At 39.2% G+C, this 17328-nt stretch overlaps 1 protein-coding gene across 2 annotated transcripts; it reads left to right on the top strand.

Annotated features, from left to right (window-relative positions):
• The first annotated feature begins 809 nt into the window (after positions 1 to 809).
• dact2 (dishevelled-binding antagonist of beta-catenin 2) lies at positions 810 to 8838 on the top strand. 2 transcript variants are annotated; one of them, XM_077495176.1, is made up of 5 exons: positions 810 to 861; positions 3082 to 3379; positions 4662 to 4794; positions 4881 to 5159; positions 6635 to 8838. In XM_077495176.1, the coding sequence occupies exons 2-5, from the start codon at positions 3107 to 3109 to the stop codon at positions 8449 to 8451; spliced, it is 2502 nt and encodes an 833-aa protein (XP_077351302.1). In that variant the 5' UTR covers positions 810 to 861; positions 3082 to 3106; the 3' UTR covers positions 8452 to 8838. The 2 variants fall into 2 exon arrangements, with proteins under 2 accessions (XP_077351302.1, XP_077351303.1); XM_077495177.1 differs by having other exon boundaries at positions 822 to 861; positions 3169 to 3379.
• Positions 8839 to 17328: the final 8490 nt, after the last annotated feature.

The raw sequence follows: 17328 nt of genomic DNA, 5'->3' as shown, positions 1-17328 counted from the left end.
AACTCCAGCATTAAGATGCTAAAGATAGTTTCTTTCCAGGCACAGTGTCAGTCTACAGTAACTTGCCTTATCATTTGGGTCTAGTAATCACAGCCTTATTGGTGCTGTTTTATCGGATTCCTGAACACTGAAGACATTTCATTTGATTGACATTGATTAAAAGACATGCTTTTCAAATGAGTCACTGATTTTTAATCACAACTTCATCAGGGTGGATATGAGAAGTTTCAGGATCAGACTCGTGACAGAAAGTTAACAGTGCTTCAGGACTATACTTCAATTTAGTTTTAAATGGATACTTAAGTCACTGAGCCATTTTCAGCAATAAAAAGTTCTTATTTTGTCCAGAATTAATTTTAAATCTTCATTATTTTTCACGTACAATGAATTACTTTAAAAACTAATTTTTTCACTTGTTGTCGACTGAAGATGACATCACCTGAGCTGGGGAAATAGGTAATGACCAATCTAGGTTTGCTGACCAAACACAGAAGACAGGTGAGGCATGATGTGATGTGATGTGATGTCAACTTCAATCAACAGCAAGTTGTAAATTTAGTTTTTAAACCCATAGGCAGTATTGTGACCCGTTTGGGGCTTTTTGATGGTTCTGACCAAGCCTTTTCAAAATAAGATACTGCAGGAATGGCCAATCTCGGTCCTCGAGGGCTGCAGCCCTGCAGGTTTTGCAGGTTTCCCTCTTCCAACGCAAGCTGTTTCCAATCAATGGGATCGTTATCAGTCTAATGCAGAGCTTGCTGATGAGCGGATCATATATCAGCTGTGTTGGAGAAGGGCAACATCTAAGACCTGCAGGGCTGCGACTCTCGAGGACCGAGATCGCCCATCCCTGGGCTACAGGTATTGCTTTTGAAAAATAATAATGAAGTTATCAAATGAATCCTGGACAAAATATTAACTTATTACTGCTAAAAATGGCTCAATAGTGAAGTAAACCCTAACCTATTTTTCAGGCTTTTGCTAAAAAATTACATACCCCAAATAAAAAGAGGATATCTCTTCAAGCACAATGTCTATTTGAATAATTCTTGTGTCATAATATAGGGCATACTTGTGAGATGTGTTCAGATGTGTAAATATCAGTATATATGTTACTGGTTAAAAGTAAATTAACATGGCACACAGCACAAATGTTAAGTAAATTAGTTGACGTTTGAGCTATGTTTGGGGCATGTAAAAATGGCGATTTCGATTCTACAGTTTCTGCAGTTGGGGGGGGGGGGGGGCGCTATAGGGCTTAAAGGGCTACGGTATCTTGAGTTTTTTTCTGACAACTTATTATTTGTATTCCCTACATTTAAAAACGCAAAAGAGTCTCAAAAAAGAACTTCACTACTTCACAAAAATCAGCAAAATTCCTAGTCATTTAAGCTAATTAGCATTTGTAACTACAGCAAAAATATATAAGAATACCCTACCTTGTTTTGATGGCATAAAAGCCTTTGCCCTTTTTTTTTTTTTTTTTTAAATTAATTAATTTATTTTATTTTATTTTTCAAAGATGAATGTTCCTTGTTTTGGAAAAAGATTGAAACAGACATTGTATCACTGAGTATTCAAATATTTGCATTTTCATACTCCAAACTACAGTCACTCTCTAAATAAACAGCCAATTTTACATAAACAATATGCATCGTTGCAAAATCAGTGCCTTTGATTCCCTACAGGAACACAAAAACAATATATTATAAAAGAATAAGGCATGTAAAAACAAAGAAACACTGATGATCAGTTTGAGAAATCCACTGGATAGCCAATCTGCCTCAAAGCGCTTATATTATGGGTTTGAATCTCGGCTACTGCCTTCCTGTGTGGTGTTTGCGTATTCTCCCCTTGCTTGTGTGATTTTTCTGGTGGGAATTCTCGGTTTCTCACGCATTTCAAAAATATTCATTTTAGTATGTTAATTCAAAACCATTCTAAGAAAATGTCAAAAAGTGTGAATAGTTGTCTCTCTGAATGTGCCCTGTGATTGACAGAGGATAACTATAGTTGGTGGTTGTGTTTTTGTTTTTGTTTTTTTGTAAACTATTTTCTACTATGCAGAATAAAAGTACAAAAGTGCTAATTAAAAACAAAAACAAAAACATTGAGCTCAATACCATTAATGTGAACCTAAATAATTACATTGTTGTACAAGTAAGATACAAATAAAATTTTGAACAATATGAGAAATTAAGTAATCTAATTGACTGTATCTGAATATTCACTCTTGTCAGAGTTGCTTCATTGGCGTCATGTCACAACTCCGACTTGCAGCACAGACAGGCGAGTGTTAGTAATTAAAGTGATACGCCAGTGCAGTGAGAGGATTTATATTTATACCGCAAACATTTCTTATTATACACGACCCCGCCGACCCTTAAAAAAGAAATGCATCCCTCTATACCACAAGAGAGCGCACTTGTCTATGGATTTTCACAACAGTTTGCATTATGCAGTCCATATGTGCGACAAAACAAAAAGATCCATAAAACATAACGTAAAACATCAACTAGATTGATTCCCTGCCAGTATGCCATGAGAGATCAACTATCCAATTACAATTAATTGGTCGAAAAATTCACTCACAAATGCATCAACGCCAGCGAGGCATCGTGCTACATGGGCAAAACGATTAAATGGTCTTCCACTAGATGGCAGAAGGTACATATATAACATGCACATCCACTTTTGCGATATTTTTCCATGGTTTCCTGATTTAAAAAAAAAACAGATAGATAGATGGATAGATAAAAGTATATTGTTATTTATAGAAATAAAAATAATATAAATGGAAACTGCTCAATAAAGACTTAATGGCGTACTGTCTACATCTTCTACATCGGGAAACACTTGAAAAGGATGATTAGAACCAGATGTTGAATGGGGCCCGGGGGCCAGCCAATAGGGAGCGAGGCCATTTGGTCTGTGGGAGGAGCTTCAATGTCTTCTCTGAGCTCGGGAGTACTGTATCTCTATCAGCTAGTTTAAAAACCAAGAAGGTCACCAGCAGCAGCAGCAAGCAGCATATTGCCCTTCAGTCATAGAGACATTTTCTTTATTGTATTTCGTGTCTGGATATGCACGGTGTCTGCCCACCGTCATGCTGAGCACGAAGGGTTCATGCGTGGGAATGATGAGCGCCGCCGTGGGAATGGACCGCAGCAGGGTGGGAGAGAGGCTCCAAGCCGCCCTGGCCGGGTTGCAAGAGCTCCATCTGCTTCGGGACAGACAGGGCGACATGGTGAGCTGGGCCCTGAGAGTGGACCGGGAAGAGCCGGTCACTCGCGTGCACGCCTTCCCGGAGGACGCCAGGAAGATGGGGGCCGAGGAGCAGCGGTTGGATGCGACCCTCACCGCCCTGAAGCAACAGCTGGTGAGACGTTGTTTAATTAAGTCATAATAGAGAAGTAGGATAGAAGTCTGGCACCTACATGCAATCTGATGTCAATATTTTAAATCACAAACTTTTAATACGATGAATGTTGCAATCAGCTGATGCACATGCTGGTTTATGAGCAAACTTTCAAGCACTCAGCTGGAGATAGGAAGCAGGAGTAGAGTCATAAATCAGGTTCATTGCTGTAGCAAAGTGTATGTGTTGTTGTAGGCTGCAGGGGGTCAGTCGCAATCATTAACCACTAATGCCAGGAAATAATAAAATGAAGGATGGTGTGTGTTCTTTGGTAAATAGTGACAATCTGTGCTGCCCATGAGTGTTGCCGACAACTGGCAATTTGAGGCCCTAAATCCGTGACAAGCTTTGCCATGTGTGCTGCTGTTATAAGCATTTGCAGGAAGAGCAGGACTATCATGCATGCATAAGCTGTGTGCTGTTTTTTTCACATCCCATCTTAAATTAGCCATATACTGAAATTTAGTTAACTCATTCACTGCCTTTGACAAGTATACTTGTCAATTGTATTTTTTAGAGCGGTGCTAAATGGGGGCGAATCTGAGCATGCTCCACTGTAAATATCAAACTTGGAAACAACTTTACTGATGCCCAACCACCGGTAGATGACATCATAGCCCCATTTTATAGGAAATAAACACAGTTTCAGAGTCCATGGGAGAAATGGCTGTATTTTGGCAAACCTACATTTTTCTGCTGTCAATTATAAAAGAACGGGACGGGACAAAAAGTAGGGAGTCTATTCTGTTATTTGGTAGATTCGGTTTATATATAATTATTGAATGGAATATCACGTGAGTATTGGAAATGTAAAAATTTTCTATGACTGGCAGTGAATGAGTTTAAATATGTCACATTTTTTCTATAGTCTAAACACTAGTTGTAATTGCAGGAAAATATACACATGAGTTCTAATATAAAAACATGATTTAAATGTGTAATTATTATCCATCCGTTAACAACTGTAAATAACGCCATACCTTGGCTGCAAAGCAAACAGTCCTCCATCCCAACCCCCAATCTTTGCTCCTCTAAGCAGTTTATACAATGGCCCGCCTTCGCTGCGGGGGGAGAAATGAGTTACCCACCACTGCTTTTCCATGCTCCCCCATGTCCTGCTGGGGTTAATCATCAGCCACAGCTGCGTAGCGCCTCTTTATTTCTAAGGGCTGTACAGTAGTTGTCTTGATCTACAAGTGTGTTTCTTACGGGGTTTGTCTGAAAGAATCTATTTTTCTTACAGTCTCGTCTTCGGAAACAGGATGTAGGACTGAAGTCTCACCTGCAGCAGCTTGACCAACAAATAAGTGAGCTGAAGCTGGATGTAAGCAAGGCTTCTACTGAGCAACTGGAGAGTGACAGCAGGCCAAGTTCAGGTTTGTGTACTCACGTTACCTCACATTCAAGGAAGAAATCATAAGGTCAGTTGAGTTTTGCCATTAAGTACTTGTTCTCTCTCCAGGTTTCTATGAGCTCAGTGATGGCGGCTCTTGCTCCCTGTCAAACTCGTGCACCTCCGTGTACAGTGAGTGCCTGTCATCCTCCCAGACAAGTCTTCTCCTCCCTCTCACAAGTCCGGCTAATTCTCAAGTTAGCCCTCCATTACAAGCCGACGTGTACCGTCGTCGCTCAGCCGATGAAGGCGCAACCCACCGGACACCAGGCCTTCATCTGGGAAGCAGCAGGATCAGAGCAAGCTCTACTGTCACTGAACTTGGACGACCACGACCTGTGTCAACAGGTAGACATTCCTCAAACACTCCTGTTTAATTTCAGTGATGTAGCAATGGATGGCAAATAATCAAATGAATTGAAACTCATTAGGTAGTCATGCTTTATTTCATGAAATCCAATAATAATGTGCGCCTTTATTCGGATGAAAATGATCATTTTATTGGCAGGTGAATTAATCATATGCTATTTAAAAAAGGGTGCTGAGGGTGTAGAAAAAGTAGGGGACATGAGTGATTAGGACTATAAATAGTAGCAGTGATAATTTCGTGGACGAAAAATTTTCATCATATTTTTCGTCCCAAAACATTTTTTTTTTCAGACAAAATTGAAACGAACCCTAAAATAAAAGTCATTCATTGAGATGATGATGATGATGATAACTAAATTTACAACTTCACAGTAACGAAAATTCATAAAATCTAATCAGAAGAAGGAATGAAACGCGGGTGGGAGAAAACAACCACTCAGAAACTACTCACGGAACTTTATTTAATCTTCAAACATGTTTACATTCATTGTGCAGCTGTAATATTAATCTCAGGCAATAATGCACTTTTTTTTTTTATTTATGTGAAAACTAAGTTTTAATTTCAGATGGCATATTATTGTCAACATGTTTCATTGAACAAAGTTTGATAAAGACACCGATGGGTTAAATGTGTCTTGCGTTTTAAACTACAGGTGTGTTATAATTTTCTGTATAAAAGTTGAAATATTTGCTGAAGGAAAACATCGAATAAATTGTCAATTTAGTCGACTAAAATTGGTCTTTATTTTCGTCGACTAAAATTGGATTGAAATTAAACACAATCAGATGGCTAAAATATGACTAAAACTTTAATTTTAGTCAAAAGACTACAGCTAAATCAAAATTTATTGTCAAAATCAACCTTGATAAATAGATCTAAAATAAATTTCAGATATGCAAAGACACAAGTACATTTACAGCTAAAATAGTAATAGATCTTCTGTGGCAAATAAATACAGTTTCAGAAACAAAAATGGTTTCCTCCACTTTCTGCTTTTAGTGTCAATGTCTAATTTGTGAACAAATCAAATTTATGATCCAGAAGTGTGGTCAGTTTACTACAGATTGCTCTTGTTTTGGTTCTGAATGTGGCAATGGTATTCAGCTGCGGCTCTATTCTCATGGGATGCAAGGTCATTGGCCACCCCAAAACTTTGGGGGTGGTAGGAGGGGTGGAATCTCAAGTTATTTGCCTTATCATCTTTAACAGAAAGCTTTGATGTTGCAGTTTTTCAAAATAACATTATATAAACAATGGGTAATTGCTTCTTTGAATAATTGGTTGAAAAGCGCAATTTATGAATTAAAGTTTTAAATAAAAATTCTCCCTTCCTTCCTTATACTGTATTTTCCTGTATGCGGCCATCAGAGGAAAAAGTTTAGTCACCCTGCTCTAACACTTCAAGTGTCATGCGAAGGCTCAACTCATGTTTTATGCTTGCTGTGTTTCCCAGGTGACCTAGACAGGATGTTAACTCAAGGACTGAACTATAAACCAGTGGATGCTAAGAAACCACCAATGTGCCCAAATCCAAAGATCCCTCCAATGGACCCTAAGTTCCAGAGCAACTTGATGTCGCGCAATGGAATTGAATTGTACCACTACCCAAGTCCTTTGCATGCTGTCGCACTCCAAAGTCCAATTTTTTTCCATGATGTGTTGTCAGCTGGACTTCAAGATGGCAACAAGCCCCCAGTGAGTGACTCTACCATGCTCCAGGGTACTGAAATGTGCTATGATACCAAGACTCTGGGTTATATTGACAAACTCCTTCAGCGCACCTCCAACAAATCCCACATTCAAAAAGTTCCTGAGGCTGTGCAGACGCACGGCAACTATCAGAGGGAACCACCTGAAGTCGTAACTGTGTTTCCTCAGAAACCGGTATCTCTTCCTCAACCCCCTCCAACTCAAGTAACGAACATCATGCCGCTAGATAATGAACAGAAGAGACACTGCATGACACATTCCGGTCCAGAAACAACTGATAACGCAGGCCACCAACAGTCTGCGAGACCTCAGGAGGTCTCATATGGGCATTCCTATCCTGCTGTAATGAGAGAGTACAGCTCTGATGAGGTCACTACTTCATTACTGAGGAAGGACAAAATGCATGCTGGTTTTGTATCGAAGGGCCACACAGAAAAGACATGTGGAGAATGCCTACAAATGAGGCCCATGGAGAAGAAGGCTCATAAACAAAGACCGGTCTTGTCTCACAGTTCAAGCGCGGAAGACAGTCAAGTCTTTGAGGTGCAAAATGGCTCCCCCCAGTTTGTCCACGCCAAATTTGTCCCTGCTGGAACTCAGAGGGTCAAGGTGAGACAAGCTGATCGTAAAACCAAAGCCATAAAATGCAGACGAAAGAGCAGCGAGAAGCCTCGCGCGTTGAGGCAGCAGCACGGCTACTCATTTGGCGAACGAACCAGAGAATCCAACGGGTCCAAGGCTGACCCGAGAAGACCAGGAAAGGCGAAGGTCATCCAGAAATTCGCTCACTGTCCAACTGAGGAGCATAAACAAGGTTCAGGCTCAGACTCAAGCCAGTGTGGCCCTGGAATAACCTATCCCCATGCGCTCCATCCAAAGCCACACCCTGCTCCAGCTGCTAGCAAGTCCGTCAGAAGCCGCAGATTGGAGTTTGAGCAGCCTTCAGAGCAGAAGAAGAAGAGGCAAGGGGCTGCCAAGTGGCTATCTGATGGAGAGAAGTTCCGCCAGAGGTCCAAAGAATTCTTTGCACAAAGACCAGGGAGTGTTCATTTTGACCGCAATGTGAGTGCCAAATCAGGCCAATGGATAGGACCTCATCATCCCTTCATGTCATCAAACTCATTCAATACGAAACTCAATGCCAGATACCCCCCAGCACCCTATCACACGTCCAACCTCTGCCCACCTCGATGCGAGTCTGAGTACTCGGCCGAGTGCATGTCGCTTTTTCACTCCACCATTGCCGCAAGCAGCGATGGGGAGTTGAGCGATAACACCACCAATCGGTTCGGCGATATCGAATCCAGCCAGAGTTTCCAGTCCTTCTCCGACTCCGACAGCAGCCTGTCCGCGGAGGAGGGGGACCATCTGGATAGTCTCGAGGAGGAGGGCGAGCTGGTGTGGGCCGAGGCTTCTCTGGGGCCAACTGCAGCCGGAAAGTCCCTCCAGCAACTCCCACCACCAGAGCCCTCAGCTTGCCGCATCAAAGCTTCACGAGCCCTGAAGAAGAAGATTCGGCGCTTCCAGCCTGCCTCACTAAAGGTCATGACCTTGGTGTGATACAGTTACCGCAGACATGATATTTGTCACTAGGAAAAAAGAAAAAAAAAAGAATTGTGCAAAACTAACACAGAAAAATTTCACCTCTTGTAGCACCCTTATTTTTTAGTGCACTGATTGTTTTTCATTAAACATTTGATAACCCCAACTTATTTTTTTGTGGTGTTATGAAAGAGTGCTTGTGTAACACGATTATACTTACACTTATTTGTAAATATTTATATTATTGCAAATCATTTCTCAATGCATGTGTCTTATTAGTCATGCTGAAGATTTCACAATCATAAAAAATGTGTACATTGACAAGTAAATCCATTATTATTTCATGCAGTTGTATATGTTGTTACGGTCTTGATTTTTGTTGACTAACAATCCATGTTTCTCATAATAAACTACCATTTAATAAATATTGAATCAGCTTGCTTTGGCGTTTTAATACACCCTTCACTTTCACAGTGCATCTACACAATCACAAGTGAATAAAATGTAAGTTCGATTGAGACTGCATGCTTTTGCATTAGCTATCAGATGTGAGTAAACAACTTACATTGTGTTGACTATCATGCATTTGAAAACTAAACATCTTGATCCTAACAAACATCCTGCTGAGGCTAACCAATTTAGCACAGATATCTGTCACAGCTCCTTATCTGGTTTCCTGATTCGGACCAGATGTTGGCTTAATAAGTTGCAGATTCAACATTCGACCCAGACAGTCACGCTTAATTAGTGGGGCGAAACACGACTCAGACATTCAAATGGAAGTAAACACATTTGCGCTGAAGCACTAAAACTAACAATCACCGCACATGAATGGACATTCCGATGATGGTAGGTGAGTGAGTTACAGCTAAGTTGTCAGAGCTTGTGAGTGGGGCTTGATTCTGAGCTTTATTGTTGCTGAGATACAAAAAGGAGTTCAAACAGTTAAGAAATAATCTTTATTTCAAAATGATTCGAAATTCTTTTAAAGATTTAGCAAGCAAAAATCTATGAGTGAAGGTAAATTGTCTAATGACCAACCTTTGAGAGATTAAATCTCCTGTGGTCACACGTAATAACATTTTCTCCCATCAAACACCATTCTGACCTGAAATTTTAAGAAGCTTACAGGGATGCCATACTCAGTGTTTCATCAAATTTTACTTTAAAGTTGTGTTCCCCTGCAGCTATAATCACTACAGAGGTTCTTTCAGTCTCATTCTCCTTTAACAAGAAACCTTTGCTCCCAAAGAAGAAAAGGAAAACTTCTTAGAGTTAAAGTGCACACTGAAGGGCAACTCTTCTTTATACGAGTCATAAGATGTGGGTCTAAAGGGCAAAGGCCTCAATTCACATCAAAGTTAGTGTTTGAAATTCTACAAATTGCTTCAACTGAATCAACTATTTGGGGTTTGTATGCCCTCTGTCCTCTCCATGTGGGTGACAGTGAGACCTTGGTGGGATTAGAGCTGCTGTTCAGAGAGAGCTGGACTTAACTTTGATGTTGGATGAAGCAGGCCCCAGCTTGACCTTGTGTGTTGGCTGACCTTTGCAGCTGTAGCACTGGCTCATCTCCAACTTACAATGTCTACAAAAGAGGGGCCAGGGGGGCTTTTTATATCCTTGCTGTCTCTGGGATCTTCTTTTCATGTTAGCATGTCTGGTATTCTTTACTTTTTGTTGTCAATGGGCCAAATCATCTACAGCTGATTAAACTACGTTCTTGCTTTTATGAGGAACTGTAAGTGCATAGAAATATTTTTAATAATACTTTAAAAAACAACAACAACACTTTTTTTTAGGGTCATGGAGACAACTGGGCTATGAATGCACAGTTGTGTGAGTTACTTATACTATTACCTGGATATTTTATTGGCCTCGAAGTTAAGCGGCAATTTATTTTGTTTTAAAGCTGTTGGGCTCTTTGCGAAATACTCCCCATGGGTACCTGTCAAGTCATAATGAAGGACTGCAGATGTCGTGCGGGATCTCATTACACAGATTGTCGTTCAGGCGCTCTGATTCTGACATCAAATGCAAGAACACACATGGCCAGATGTCAGTTCTCATCAATATCATACACGTTTGCGCTGACACCACAAAGACTGGTGGAAATATCGCAGCTAGTTGCCAAAGCAAAGAAAGAACGAATCACGGCTCTTTCAGTGAACCGTGCATCTGAGATGAATCAGATGCAACTCTGTTAAAAGGCAGGGATTTCGATATTTTGGCTAAATTAGTTTCTAACGGGATTTAATAGGGGGCAAATATATTATGGCAGCAACTGGTTAGCTTTGGTCACTAGTACAGTGCAGCTAGAGCAGCTATCACGATGAGGTTCCACTTGCACAGTTCTAAAACCCAGTCAGAAGCAACATTCAAAGAGATATACAATAGGTAAACGTGCTCTCAGCACTGGAACGGATGATCACGCAGGTCATTAGAACGCAAGTCACTGAGCGGCTTTAGACAGTGATCTTATTACATGTTACACATAAGGTCACTGAGCTACGACTCTTGCTGCTAGCATGACAGTCAAAGCATAATTATATTGTCTAAAGATGTGCAACAAAGTAACCAATCAAAAATATCAGTTGTGTATTGTCACACCGCTTCAACAATTCTGTGACAACTGTGAAACAAAACAACATTGCAAACAAACACAAAAGAGAGCATGAGGGGACTAAGAACAACAAAGGGTGTGCCGCAGACAGGTGCTAATTAAACTTTGACTTGGTTCACTTGAGTCACAGTTGGAGGAGGGGTTCTCCTCTTACGTGAGGATGAGGTAATCCCCAATCCTATTTTATACCAGCCCGTCACAGTCTGTCTCCAGGCTCATCATAAGACATCTTTTTTCTCTATCTCAGTGGTCAGCAACCTTTACTGTCAGAAGAGCCATTTTAGGCCAGATAATTAACAATGAAATCTGTCTGGTGTCACAAAATATTTGAACACTGTGATGAACAAAACAGTGTGCTTGTGTTAATAAGTCTAATATACTGAGGGCCCAAGAGCTAATTAAAGCTGCACCTTAGCAGAAAAATATGTAGCATCCAATCTGTAGAGATTCAAGACATTGTTTTTGAGTTTTTTTTCTTTCCTATTCTTCATTTTTCATACATTTTTAGACTTTTTTTTTTTTAACATTTCTGTCGAATTTCTGACATTTTTTGGCAACTTTACAGACATATTATTGTAATTTTCTGCCCCTATTCTTCCTTTTTGGACATTTTATGGCATTTTTTTGTACTTTTTTTCCTTCCTTCATTTCTCTGACATTTTTTGGGGCAATTTTGTGGACACTTTATGGTAGTTTTGGGGATGTTTTTCCTTTTGTTTTTGGACATTTTATAGTTTATATATATTTTTTAATGTTTTTCTTTCTTTTCTTTTTATTTATTAAATAAATTTTCTGAATTTTTCCCTCCAAAGACATTTTATTGATTTTTATTATTTTTTTTGCTTTTATTCTTCCTTTTTTTTTTTTTTTTTTTTATTGTCATTTTTTTTTTATATATATATACATATTTAGGTCATTTTTAAAACTTTTTCATTTGCCTTTCGTTTGTGTTTTCACTAAATTTTTTGAATTATTCATGTTTTATTTAAGCATTATTCATTTAAAAAATATTATATCTAAAAAGTACAAATAAATACATAGGAAAAAAAAAAAGACTAATTTCTACTTTTTAGAGATCCACAGAGAACCACAGGAGAGGGACATGTGGTTGCAGACCCCTACTCTCTCTGTTCACCATTTATTTATAGTTCCAGGCAACCATTCATATTTACTGTACCATATCTTTATTCCAGTAATGTTTTTTTTTTAGATCTGAACACAGTCTGTGTTTATCTTGCATTGTTTCTGGTTTATGAATATTTCTTCTGTTTTCTGGATGATTTTGAGTCATGTGAGAGGTAATGTGACTTCTTTGACGAGAAAAAAAACTTGGGAAGGGGAAGCCGAGTCTTTTTATAGACGTAGATTTGGGACTGGCGAAGAGAGACTCATTAATGTCCAACTTTCCACTGGCAGCAGTGAAGGTATCAAACTTTCTTGTGGAGAATCATCTTACATAAAGTATTTAATTTAAGTCTAATGCATAAAACTATATGCCGTATGCTGTATAGATCATAAATATGATTCTGTTGCATAATAAATAATCATATTGTATTGGGTATTATATTTATGCCTACACATATTTTACTTTATATATTTTAGATTTGTAGATAATGCGGCGATTAACATAAACATGCCTTTTTGCACCCTTCTGTATGGGGGATGGACTCTATAGTACCTTTTGTCCCTTAGCTGACTGTACATATGAATGGGGCTGGACCGGAATGTCCAATCTCATGAATATCAATTGTCTTCATCCGGAGTTAAGGAGCAGTCATCTCTGGTTGTCTAGAAGTGGACAATGAAGATAGAAAACAGAGATTTGAAGTAATTGAAAGTGAAGGAAAAGAAGTGAACAAGACAAATATAAAAGAGACGTGCGATGAAGGCCAAAGCAAATGGTGAACAAGCCAAAAGAGATTCACGCTGTCCGACTCGTGCAAGGCTTAGCAGGCCCTTCCTTTACCACCACCTGCTCCTCTTTAAGCACATCCTGTCATTTAATAGCTAATCCCTTCATTCACTCCACTGTGTTTGCTTACCATTGTTTCAACTCCCTTCAAGCTGTGGTCAAGGGGTGGTTCAAAAGTTCGCAGTGTATGGAGAGAGCACGCACTTACAGCGACAGAGGGCAAAGTGAGTGCATTTGCCCCTGCCAGGCAATTGTCTAGTAGAGAAAATCCTTGTGCATGTATGCGAAGCAGTGTTTGGTTCTAACCCGGCCAAGGAACCTTTTCTGGCGTAATATTTGTAGGCGCGTAAAACGTTTTTTGTTTTTTTTTAAGGGATGGGCGAGTACTGATACCTAATATTGATACTGGGCCAAAACTGGTATCAGCCATCCTTTTGTGCATGTTTTACGATCTAGAACTAGAAATGAGAAATTATAAGAAGAGTAAATTGGCATTTATTTCATGCAATTTTCAGGAAAAATGCCATATTGGGATATATAGGTGTTTCATTAAAATGATCTGTTATTAGTTTTTTGTTTGTTTTTTTTGGGGGGGGGGGGATAATTATGTATAAAGTACTTTTGGTATTGTTTGATTTGGGTTATTGAACATATAAACATAAACACATTACAAGTAAATACAAGTTGAAGTAAAAATAAAGATAAAGTTTGAAGGACGAAAGAAAATAATTCGTCAATTGGGTCATAAAACATGTTCAAAAGGAGGAGGAAAAAGTACAAGAACTTATCTAGTCCTACTCCGAGTTACTTCTATCAAATTATAGTAATGAGTTGTTTTTAGTTGATAATATGTCATAGGATAACTTGGTATCGGTGACTACTCAAGACAGAGTTGAGTACTCAGACTGCTTGTACTTTGTAATCATACTTTGTTTAAAATAATGTCGATATTTGTATCATTATTATGCTCAGTTTCAAATATTAAGTACATTTCTCGCACAGTCTATTCTGTTCATGGGACTGCTGTTGCGCAATGTGTCATTTTCAAACTATAGAGTTAGGCAAATTGGAGAGAATAACACAAGAAATAAGCCAATAATCTTCAAAAAATACACATTATATCTTTGGCTTTCTGAAACCTGTTGATATTACATTTGCCTCAGTCTGGCTGATGCGACCTTTTGAGCTTGAGTAGGCAAAAATAATCACACCATTCTACACTGTGCGCACATTTCAAAAGTGGCCATGCGCTCATCAAGGGAAGTAGTGAATGTATCTGTTGAATGCATGGTGCTTCCTCTATTATCAGACTCGGTTTCTCTGTAAGGATGTCCTGACTGTTTTATGAGCAGGATGTCCTGTGTCACTTCAGAGGATTGCCTCTCTTTTGTCAAGCCTGAAGGCTCTCAACTACTCATTTCAGCTGTCCTGGCCCCACATGTGTCCTTGGGCTGGGACTACCTTGCATCATCTTTTTTTTTTTTTTTTCCTAGTATGGGGTTTGTCTACTTTACCTACCAACAAAGCCACTTAATTCTCATTGTGAAGAAAAACAAGGCTTGCTCTGAAACGGTGAGTGTGAGCCCTGGAGAGGACATCAAAAGTGCAGCAAGAGTGACAGCTGGTCCTCCTCTTGGCCAGGCCCCCTGATAAGATCAGAGTGACAGGAGTACATGGGACCCTACAGGTACCCCCCTCCAGCCCCATGGCACTACTTTCTGCTCCCATATGGCCACTAACATGACATGTGACCCTTTTTTCTACATAGATCCCTTGAGTGATCAATATTAGCCTTTTACTTATATACTGTATGTCCAGGACAATTATTGAGACAATGACAGAGTTGTGATTTTTGCCTTTAACATCACCACAATTAATAAAACACGTGATTGAAGAATACAAGTTTTACAGAAATACAAAGTTCAGCATTTAATGTAAACTTTGTTTTTTTAATACTTCAATTTTCAGAGCATTCCCTTGTTACTTCATGACAAATGAAATATAGAAGTCTGGAGTTAACGTCACATTAGGTATTGATTGGCAGCTGTTTGGTTGCAACTGCCAATATGGACTCAAACAATATTTCAGGACAAAATCATTTACAGATACATAATAAGATCTTAGATATGGCTATCTGACAGTTTGGTTCATTCTTAAGAGATTATTGTTCTAATACTTTTGTCCCTAACTATTGTTTATCTATCTTGAATTATACTACTAAGAGTATTTCTCCATGCAATTTACTTGATGCAGATCTCTTCACTTCCTTCCTCCACACTGTTTAGCTGCTCTTTACGTGTGACTGCTCTGCTTCTACAAGAGGCCATAAATCCACAGCAAGCACTTTCACAATGGCTGCTGGAAAGCTGAAGCTTCTTTCAGTAAAAACAACACAAGGCCTAATGGATTCAAGTCCAACACTGATTAAAATATTCAAGACTTAATGCAAAGATGCCTGCTCGTCTCTCTCCAGCCTTGTGAAATGTCAAGTCTGAAAGTGTCAATATTCTATTAATTTTATGGTCACAAATCTATTTTATAGCCTGTCTTCCTAAATTCATTTATTTTAAAGGAATTTATCTCCATAAGTATGTTGGAGCGCATGATTAAGGTAGAAAAATCAAGACAGATATATCTCCATGTAGACAAACGCACCTCAAGTTAGCATCAGTCAGCTCAGTAGTTGTGCACCAGAATTGGTGAGAACACATTTCAAAATAAGAAGACGAACAGGAAGTACTGAGTTAGCTGCCTTAATCTTGCTGGTTTAACTTCATTGGCTAAGTATTTCTTGTGAAGTTTAAAATATCTTATCCCATTTAATGTACTTTGCTTATTGGTTTCTTTTTGTCCCTTTTTTGGCCATTTTATGTTCACATACTTGTTCAAATCAACAAAGACCGTGCTCCTGTAAGAGCATTCATTCAATTGTAAATTACATTTTGTTCAAGTTTGAATATCGTTGGAGGGAATGCTCATCTATTTTTACATTGATACACAAGCTGTAAAATTGTGTATGTTCATTCAAATGTGAACTTAAGTGGGTCGGTCTGAACCCTGAAACTCCAGAGCTGAAAATGAGCGCCAGGATGCCTTCTCCCTGAACGCACAATACATTTTCCAAAACATGGGAGACTGTCCAATTAAATTTTATTCAGCAGGGGGATGTTGCTTATTACTGGGCAAAGTGGGGCATTTCCTTGGGGTCAATATTACTGTTTGTTTTTTTTGTTTTCCTTTTGTCTCTTAGGTATTGTTAGTGGTGGTTGGCTTTTTCTCCCCAGATGAAACAGAGCAAAGCTCACAGGTGCAGTGAAGAGGCTCCCGTCACTGTGAGATTGCAGAAGATGCTTTATTCAGCATGCACAGAGTCCGAATTACAGTTCCGGATGTCTGCTCTGCAGTTTCAGTTTCACTTGTTTTCATTCGTGTCCGTTTCACTGTCTTTGTATCTCAGGGCTTAAAAAAAAATAAAAAGGCAAACAAACATGACACCGTGAAGGATGCAAAGGTAATCTCAGCTGACTCCACTAACAAGTTGCAAGACTCCCTGAGGTCTTGTCTCTTGAGTGATTTGGACAAGCCGCCCCTCTCTTAGTGCAGAGGTCAGGGGTCATGCAGGGAACAGACTGATCGAGTCTTTGCACCCATAAGTTCAGACAGCTGTCACTATATACCCAGAATATGGCGCACATCTAATCACTGTAGTAAAATCACAATAATTTCCGAATAATTCCATACGTTAAAACACACAGGAGTGACAAATTATGGAACAATATCATGTGTTGTTGGACCATTTAAATCGTCCAGTTAAGAGGTCAAAAGTTTGAAATGGCGCATGCTATTGTTATTTGTATACATCATACTGATGAATGTCTCTTAGAAACATGACTCAAAGTAACTTGTGGGGGAGGGCTGGCCATAACCTTTTGCACTGAAAATAGAAAAACATTTATCTTGTAATGTAAGCAGGAGAAAGCAGACTAGATATTGGAGAGTAGGGGGCATCAGTTTCTCAGCAATTATATTTATTTAGAATAAGACATAATGATGTATTTCAAAGCAGTGAATCAAGACAACATATGGTGAATCTTCCTTTATCTTCCCCTGACAGGTCGCACCTCGGCTTCCTGGCATAAATAAGTTAAATAAAAGGCTGGCAACTGGACTTCCTTTTACGGCTGTTAAGATAAACATTAACACCTGACGGTGAATGTGCTTCAAGATAAACCAAGCCTAATGTTTTTGATTTATTGCGCTACAGGCGCAGATGATGGCATCTGTTTGAGAACATTTTGTATGCTGGTCATGATGTTAAGAACACAGACGGATAAATCTTAACAATCTGGACCCACAGCTC

This window comes from Festucalex cinctus, chromosome 14, assembly GCF_051991245.1.
Source record: "Festucalex cinctus isolate MCC-2025b chromosome 14, RoL_Fcin_1.0, whole genome shotgun sequence".
NCBI lineage: Eukaryota > Metazoa > Chordata > Actinopteri > Syngnathiformes > Syngnathidae > Festucalex > Festucalex cinctus.
This window is presented reverse-complemented; position numbering and strand designations above follow the sequence as displayed.